This window comes from Gekko japonicus, unplaced genomic scaffold, assembly GCF_001447785.1.
Source record: "Gekko japonicus isolate JY-2015 unplaced genomic scaffold, Gekko_japonicus_V1.1 scaffold84, whole genome shotgun sequence".
Taxonomy (NCBI): Eukaryota; Metazoa; Chordata; class Lepidosauria; order Squamata; family Gekkonidae; genus Gekko; species Gekko japonicus.
Window position 1 is genome coordinate 1,900,544 of NW_015159712.1, and position 8,843 is coordinate 1,909,386.

Below are 8,843 nucleotides of genomic sequence, written 5' to 3' on the forward strand. Positions count from 1 at the left end.
TCCCGGGAAACCATTGTTGCCAATCTCCGGGTGAGGGCTGGAGATCACTCAGAATCACAACTACTCTCCAGATGGCAGAGATCAGTTCCCCTGGAGAAAATGGTGGACTCTGTGCCAGTCAGGGCTTCAGAGTACGGTAGAGGCTGCAGTTGCGTGTGTGTGGAAATCTGAAGAGATAGGGAAATAAAGGACGATTGGCTGGGAAGGAGATATGTTTGCCAACTCCAGGTGGGAAATTCCTGGAGATTTGAGGGGTGGAACCTGGAGAGGGTGAGGTTTGAGGAGGGTGGGACCTCAGACAGGTACAATGCCATAGACTCTACCCTCCCAACCAGCCATTCCCTCCTGGGGGACCACTGTTGCCAATCTCAGGAGAGGGGTGGAAATCACTCAGAATTACAACTGATCTCCAGGAGGGAGGGGGGAGGAGATGCAAAGCTGAAATCAGAGGGGCAGATAATGGCAGGTTGTAGCTAGAAATAATGCTTTTCTCCACTATTCCTTATTTGGACAAAAGCCTAATTTATTTATAAAATTCATCTGCTGCTTATCAGGATCACTACTTAGACTGAAGTTATTTGCAATTCTGATCAATTTCTATTAGCTTCCGGTCAAGCAGAAATGCAGCACTACAGGATCCACAGATTAAAAAAAACCCCAAAATTAACACTGCTCTGACAGATTCTAAACTATGCTAGAAACAGCTTTAAATTGCCTCTACTATGCATGGATATCCAAATACTAAAATGAAGACCAGTTTCAACGGGTCACATTTGTGAATACATGCTGGTCCATGTGTTTTCAGTGAAACTTGGTCACAATTGACCAAGTATGGTGGGTGCAGCCACAAAATGCCTGCCACAGCTTACCTTCAGTCAAATCCTTGTGCTGAGGTGGCAGCTGCTGCCAAAGAAATGTTCCTTTAAAATATGCACAGCGAACTGAATCTCCAATCAGAAGCTTTTGCTAGATAAAAACCTGCCCTGCCCTCTTTCTATAAACACTTGGTGGGCGCCAAGAAAGGTGTTGCTGGGCACCACACTGGGGACCTCTGACCTAAACTAAACCTTCAGCAGTCATCAAGAACTGTAAAACCTCCTACAACAGCATATGTTTTAAAACAAGATCACCAAATTCCCAGGAACTTAGTTAAGTATAATTGACACTTTCTGTTCTCCAATAAATCCATAGCCATTTAAATTTTAAATTTGCTAAATTACATCTAAGAGCACAGAGAGTAATCCTCTGGTTTAAATACAGACTAATCCAAGTCCAACAACAACAGTGATGACTGAGCATGATATAACAGGGCTTTCCCAGTTTCTATACATAGGATTCTATATGTAGAGGCTAAGTTATAGCAGGTATTTTCAAACCAGCAGAACAGGAATATCACCAACTAGGAAAGGTGCCAGCTCTACTCTGTTACTTGTGTAATTTCAATAGCCACGCCCACTGCCAGCAATAGTATTATTCCGTTCTACAGCCTTCTACCAGGCTTAGTTTTTCCAACTCTTTTTCAAAGATTGCAAAAATTCTCAAGCAAGAAAAGTTTTTCAAATATTGTATTGTACACACTGGAGCCACAAACTCTATCAAATCCAACCACTAAATCACATTGCAATCCTATGGACACTGACGAAGGAGAAAGCCCAGTGAATCTGATTGTACTTGCTTTTAAATAAGCATACACTAGGTCAAAATATTTGTTAAATCCTCTATAAACCAGTATGTGGTTATAATCTTAATAAACGTACTTGTAAAATTGAAAGGGAAAAGCTATACAAAGCAATCCAACAAAACAGCTCAAATAATGAAGTCTGCAAAAGTAGAGTGTTCTCATACACCTTCCCAAAGGAAGTATCTAGTTGTAGCGTCACCTTGCTAAAGAATGTCATAAGACAAGTTACTAGCCTTTGTTCTATGGCTGCTTGATCATGGCTCCAAATGCTTTTTGATTGCAGTCACCAGCAATGCCCAACAACAGAAATGAGTGCAAAGAGGCAAGACTGGGAAACCAGTAGAAATGATAAAGACTGGCGGCAGCAGGAGCAAGAGGCATTCTGCTGATGGTGAGGCCACCCTCCCCTTCTGAAGCCTAGAGATATGGAGGAGAACATGTTTTGTGTAGCATCCATTAATTGATCTCCATGACTGCAGAACTGTCCCTTTTGTAGCATTAGATCCACTGAGTTGTATGGAGAAAAAAGGGTTTGCAAACCATGTGAACTAGTGAGGAAGGGAGGAGCGATCCACCTGTAGCCATCATGCACAGCTTTACCAGACACAAAATTACCTAAACATCTGAAAGCAACTGAACAGGAGCCTTACATCCTGTAAGGTAAAGTTTCCCTTGCTTGAAAGCCAGTTGAGTCCGACTCTAGGGTTGCGGTGCTCATCTCCGTTTCAAAGCCGAAGAGTCAGTGCTGTCCGAAGACATTTCCGTGGTCATGTGGCCGGTATAACTAAACACCAAGGCACACAGAACGCTGTTACCTTCCCACTGAAGTGGGCCCTATTTATCTACTTGCAATTTCTTGCTTTCAAACTACTAGGTTGGCAGGAGCTGAACTAGAGACGGGAGCTCAGTCACTCAGGTCTCGAACTGCTGAACTACCGACCTTCCACAGCCTGCAGTTCAGTGTCTTAACCACTTAAGCCACCGCAGCTCCTTACATTCTGTACATTACTAATAAAAATTAGCATCACAAAAGTGGTGATACTATCTGCACAAATCTTACTTAACAGACATTTCAAATAAATGCAGAGTTGTTCTCTTTTTTGTAAAGTAGAAAGCCATCATTTTCTACATAAAGCTGTCTGACTTCTTCATTTAACACAAAAGGTGGTGTACCTAAGAAGTAACACATTCAAGCTTCCTTGTTATTTAATTCAACCCACCACTTTGACCAGAATGAATCATCTCTTGTTGTCTACTGTCCTGAGCAACCAATACCCTAAGGGAAGAGTGAGAAGTTCTCGATTATCCGAAAAGAACCTGCCACAGTTAAACTAGGTGCCGATTTAAGACTTATTCTTCAGCTGTCAAGTCCCCTCAGTATGGCACTATAACCAACTCTCTGCTGCAGAGCAACATTTGTATCCACTTCATCATCATTGCCTTCAGGGGTCAGCGCTGACTGAGTGGCGAAAGGCAGCCTACCCCGAAAACTCGTACTGGAACGAATGTTGCAAACACCAGTGGGTGTTTGCTTTATTGTTCCAGAAGAGACTACCTCAGCTACCCCTTTGTGGTCTTAAAGGTGGCCCACTGGACTCAAACTCTGTTCAGCTACCCCTTTGCAATCTTTCACGTAGCGTTGGAAACTCCAGTGTCAAGTGAGTGCGGTTACTGTTGGGGTGCTGGGCACTGCGACAACTCGTCATGCGCAAAGGCAGGCTCTCGCATTCGTCTCCTGTCCTGACAGCCCGAGCCCCCGAGGGGCTGCTACTTCACACGGTCGTGGTGAGGCCTGTCCTGTCCTGACACCCGCCTGCCTGCCTGCCGGCACACAAAGGCCCCCCCACTCACCGCCAGCGGTTGATGCCCACAGCGGAGGAGGCCGCGAACCAGGGATCCAGGATGTAGATGCAGCGCACGGAGCCGCCCTCCCGGACGGCCGCCTGCAGCGCAGGGTTATCGTGGAGCCTCAGGCCCCGTCGGAACCAGTGCACCGAGCAGCCGCCGCCATCGACGGGCCGCGCCGGGACGACCCAACCGGGAAGAGAAGCCATCACTAATCCCAGAAACACGGCAACCTCTTCCCTCCGCCCGGCTGCTCCACACAGCGTCACTCAGCCGCCCCCCCCCGCCTCCTCCGGGGGCGCGCGGCTCCTCCCGCCGACGCCTATTGGCTGTCGTGGCAGCATAACTCAGAGAGCCCGAGGAGGCGGATCCGCACGTTCTTCCTGCGTGCATTGAAGGGGAAGGGCGGGGCCGCATGATCGGTGGGCGGAGCTGTTAGAGCCCAAGGAACGCTCATCAGGCACGTTACTTCCCCTAGCTCTGTTTGGATAGGTTTTCCTACACGTATCCCCTAGTTGTTATGCAATTGCTGATTAGCTCTCTTATTAAGCTAACCAGTGGGCGTTTATGCTCTAGGGCAGTGATGGCAAACCTTTTAGAGACCGAGTGCCCAAACTGCGACCCCAAACCCACTTATTTATTGCAAAGTGCCAACACTGCAATTTAACCTGAATACTGAGGTTTTACTTTAGAAAAAACAACTCATACATTAAGATGATCCAAACAAAGTAAGGAAAGCAATCCCAAATGCTTTCATTTATTTAAAATTATTTGGCAGAGAATTCGACACTTTAATGATGGTCTGGGCCTGGCTGGGGTGATGGCACGCATGCGGCAGAGAGGGCTGTGAGTGCCACCTCTGGCACCCGTGCCATAGGTACGCCACCACTGCTCTAGGGTATCGGTTGCCCTGCCAAAGAACCTCTCGTTTGTCATCCTGTACGTGGTTGGATCCTGTGCTGTGCCGTTTTTTGTGGATTTTTTAAAAACCGAAATAGTAAACCTGTCGTGAAGAACAGACAAGCTGAAATAATTTCAGGAGTCCCAGTCTCACACACAAACTTGTTATTTAAGGGGCATTTGCTTAAGTAATGACAAATGCTCCCGATAATATCTGGGGATGTATCTTACACAACCCTGGAATTCTTTATCATAACGGACCTTTCCGTCATTTTCATACAAAGTACTGTGCAAACAAGTACATACAAGCAAGGACTCTTCGATGAAGACAAGGTTTGATCGTTCTCAGTGGCTACTGTGTAAAACAAGTATGTTTGCACAGGCCAGCCGGTCAAGCCATAGGTTTGTTTTGGTCCTTATACCAGTGGACCTGGTTCTCAAAACTTTAAAATGGGGCCCACATCAAACTTACTACACTCTTTGGGACCACTTACAAATTAACTTTATGCCACTTTCCTCCTCCCCAACATATAATGCAGGAGTCTCACATCAGTTAACAATGAATATGTATAGCATTACTGAGCATTATAGCAATATATAGCATTACTGAGCATGTCATGGCCTTTTCTCCCTACTCCTGGGAAAGACCTGTAACCCACTTTGGGGGGTTACTCGTAGTTTGAGAACCGCCTCATTTATTATGTAAGAGTGTGTATGCATTATACATTTTAGAATTCTGGACTGTACCACTAGAGGTGGAATTCTTTTTTTTTTTAACACTGTTCCACGTGGTTGAGCTATAGAATTGACACCACTTATTTCCCAGGCCTCCAACAGCTGCAGGAAACAAATTCAATGTATGCAAATTCTCTCACCTTATGGACAGAATAGTGGGGGAAATTGTTACATGTTGAATGTTTGCCCATCTTGTGGTTTTCATGATATACACAGACTATGTCAGTGGCAACTCCACAGCGGCCTTTCCTGGGCAGAAAAGATCTAGCCACTGTGGTGCTTACACTGGTTACATGTATATTAGATTACTGCAATTCACTCTTCATGGGGCTGCCCTTGACAAGTGTTTGGAAATGTAAACTGGTGCAGAATGATGCAGCCAGGATGTTGATTGGAGTGGGCTGTAGGGACATCTCACTCCAGTCTTGGCCCATCTATTTTATTTGTGTATTTTATGTTATTTAGTGTATTTTACCTTGGCTTTAGGTGTTTTAATGATATGCTTATGTTTGGTTTTAATGCTTTTTACAATGTGTATTTATTGTGATATTTTTAATCTGTTAGCTGCCTTGGTGGCCCTGATCAGGGCAGAAAGGTGAAGTATAAATGTTGTAAATAAATAAAAGAAAAACTCCACAGCCTGTCCAAAGTTCTGAGAGATAAAAGCCATGCTGCATAAGACCAATGGCCTCTCTGACAGTGCATCTGCCCCTTGTGAGCAGGGGCGAAAGTGGCTTCAGTTTCTTACTGGCTGTGTCTTTCAGGGCATCTCAAAGCAGAAGATGGGAGGTACCACATTCTTAGTGGTACTCCATATCACATTGTCCCTGGTATACTTTCACCCCTGCTTGCGAAGCTAGCCAAATAATTGTGATCCATTGCTAGGCATGCTTAAGCTAGTTGATTCCATTTTATCCATCATGCATTTATGTAGTCATTTTTTAAAAAAAATTCAGCTATTCTTGTGCCACCATAACATCCTGTAACTCTCTTATGACCAGCACCTTAAAGTGAAGAGTGGAAGGTGCACAGAAGATAGCAAGTACTTATTTCAATGGACTTAGGTACACAGGATCACACCACACAAAACACCAAGAAAAGTACAAACAGTGCTGGAAATAACAATCTCCTGTTGTTTATCTCCAGCATCATCAGAGGTATACTGGTTATTAACATGCAGGTTGTACTTCCAGCAATTATGACATGGAGTCAGCAGCAGATCTATCTACCGTGTATTTACATAATCCTTTCAAGAAGCTTGTCATGGTCATCATAACATCCTGTAGCATTCCTATTATCAATACCTCAAGTGGACAGAGGAGGGTGCAGCTAACATCATACAAACAACAACTAAGCAAGGTCTGAGAGAATGTGTTATGAACAGATGTAACATCTGGACTCCATTCTGAAGCATACTTACTTGGAAAAATGTCTTCACTTAAATCAATGGGATTTTAGTTCCAAGTAAACATGGTTAGGAACAGCACTGGGTACAATCAGGGGTCATTTCTTGCAGGAGTGCACAGGAGCGGAGCTCCGGCAGTAAAGAGCCCAGGGGGCCATGCAACAAGCCCCACCCCCCCTGCTCCCAGCAGCCCTCAGTCAAAGCAAGAAGCAGCCAGGTAAGTTGCAGAGCCCCCCGCCCCCCCGGCCCAAAACAGTCAAGTGGCACCTTTAAGACCAAGTTTTATTCAGGTACAAGCTCTCCCTCCTCTGCGAGGGCAGATCTGCATGTCCCCGGGTGCTTGTAATAATAATAATATACTTTATTGTCATTGTACATAGTACAACGAAATTAAGGTGCAATCATTCGGTGATCTACAAGCATACTCATATACACTCACACAACCATTAGGGTTCACATTGCAACTTAACCACCAATGTCAACAAAACCACCAAATTCCAATTCATACAGCATTTAAAGCAATAATAGCTCTCGAATAAAAACTGTTTTTTAATCTGTTTGTCCTTGTTTTGATTGTCCTATATCTTCTACCCGAAGGCAGCAGTTCAAACAGGGAGTGTTCAGGGTGTGACAAATCCTGCAAAATGTTCTTTGCTTTTTTCAAGCATCGAGAACTATACAATTCCTCCAGGAACGGGAGAGGGCAGCCAATAATCTTCTGGGCTGTGATGATAACTCTCTGGAGTGCTTTCCTCTCCACAGCCGTACAGCTGGCAAACCAGGCACAGACGCAGTATGTTAAAATGCTCTCTATTGAGCAACGATAGAAGGACATCAGTATTTTCTCACTCAAGTTATTTTTCTTTAAAAGTCTGAGAAAAAAGAGCCTCTGCTGGGCCTTCTTCACCAGAGCAGTGGTGTTAGTGCTCCAAGTCAAGTTCTGCTCAATAATCACTCCCAAAAACTTAAAAGTAGCCACCCTCTCCACACGTTCTCCACCAATAAACAGTGGCTGAATGTCCGTTTTGTTCCTCCTATAGTCCACTACCAATTCCTTGGTCTTGGTGGTGTTGAGGATCAAATTATTTTCCCTGCACCAAACACAAAGCCGTTCCACCTCATCCCGATAAGCAGACTCATCATTCCCAGAGATGAGCCCCACCACAGTGGTGTCATCAGCAAACTTGATGATGGTGTTACTGGGGTGGGTGGGGGTACAATCCTGTGTGTAGAGGGTATAGAGCAAGGGGCTCAACACACAGCCTTGTGGAGAACCGGTATTAAGGGTAAGGGTTGTGGACATATAGGACCCTACTCTAACCCTCTTGGCAGTTTCCCCAAGCTACTTCTCTTTTAGCAATCCTGGTTCTAAAAGTACCCCTACACATAATCTGACTTGGAGACTTGGTCAACAAAATACAGAAAGTACACAGTATCAGAGGTTACAAAAATGCACAAAGCCTTTTGTATTTATAATGACAAAAAACCAAGGACAATATGTCATTTTTGGTCATTATGAATACAAACGGCGTTGTGCATTTTTGTAACCTCTAGTACTGTGTACCTTCTTTCCAGTTGTCAGAGGTGCCCCCCCCATAATTTCCCCAATAAAATACAGAATTAGGAATGATCAGCATAATGATGATATGCCAAGGCTTTTCCCCCTAGGGGAACGCACCAGAAAGGAGTTTCAGAAATTCTTCAACAAAATTCTTTTAAAAAATATTTTAAAGTTTATGAATTTTCAGTATACAAATTGAAATATGCAAATAAGTTATGCTAATGGGCTCCTACACCTCTTTGTCTACTAAAGTACTAAATGACCCCTGGGTACAATGTAGGGTCTTCACTGGCAAGGAGAAATTGGCAGGAATTGTAGTTTCCCACCAACAGTGGAAGTTCCGCTTTGTTGGTAGAAAATGAGTGTTAGCTCCAACCCCAGGTCTTCAGTTCAATGTATACTGACTTGGGAGTTACTCCAGCAAACTCAGTGAGACTTACTTCTAACTAAACATACATAGGGTGTCTACATTTGCTTATCTCATTTCTGTAATCTAAAAAACTGCATTGCCTAGATTAGAACATAAAAAGGTAAAGGTAAAGGTTCCCTTGCTCGAAAGCCAGTCGAGTCCGACTCTAGGGTTGCGGTGCTCATCTCCGAAGAGCCAGCGCTGTCCGAAGACGTTTCCGTGGTCATGTGGCCGGCGGTGGCGCAGGCAGCTAAACGCCTGCATGTAACATCACTCGTGCAGCCACTATGGCTGTTCGAGACCCACC

At 44.6% G+C, this 8,843-nt stretch overlaps 1 protein-coding gene across 2 annotated transcripts in view; it reads right to left on the reverse strand.

The window, feature by feature from the left end:
• Positions 1 to 3,773, reverse strand: part of CRY2 (cryptochrome circadian clock 2) — a 44,435-nt gene extending 40,662 nt beyond the window's left edge. For both annotated transcript variants that reach the window (XR_001482443.1, XM_015408956.1), the window contains exon 1: positions 3,533 to 3,773. Coding sequence is in view for 1 of the 2 variants with exons in the window: in XM_015408956.1 (XP_015264442.1) it covers positions 3,533 to 3,735 (203 nt within the window). In the remaining variant the exon portion in view is untranslated. The remainder of the gene's footprint in view (positions 1 to 3,532) is intronic.
• Between the last annotated feature and the right edge of the window lie 5,070 nt (positions 3,774 to 8,843).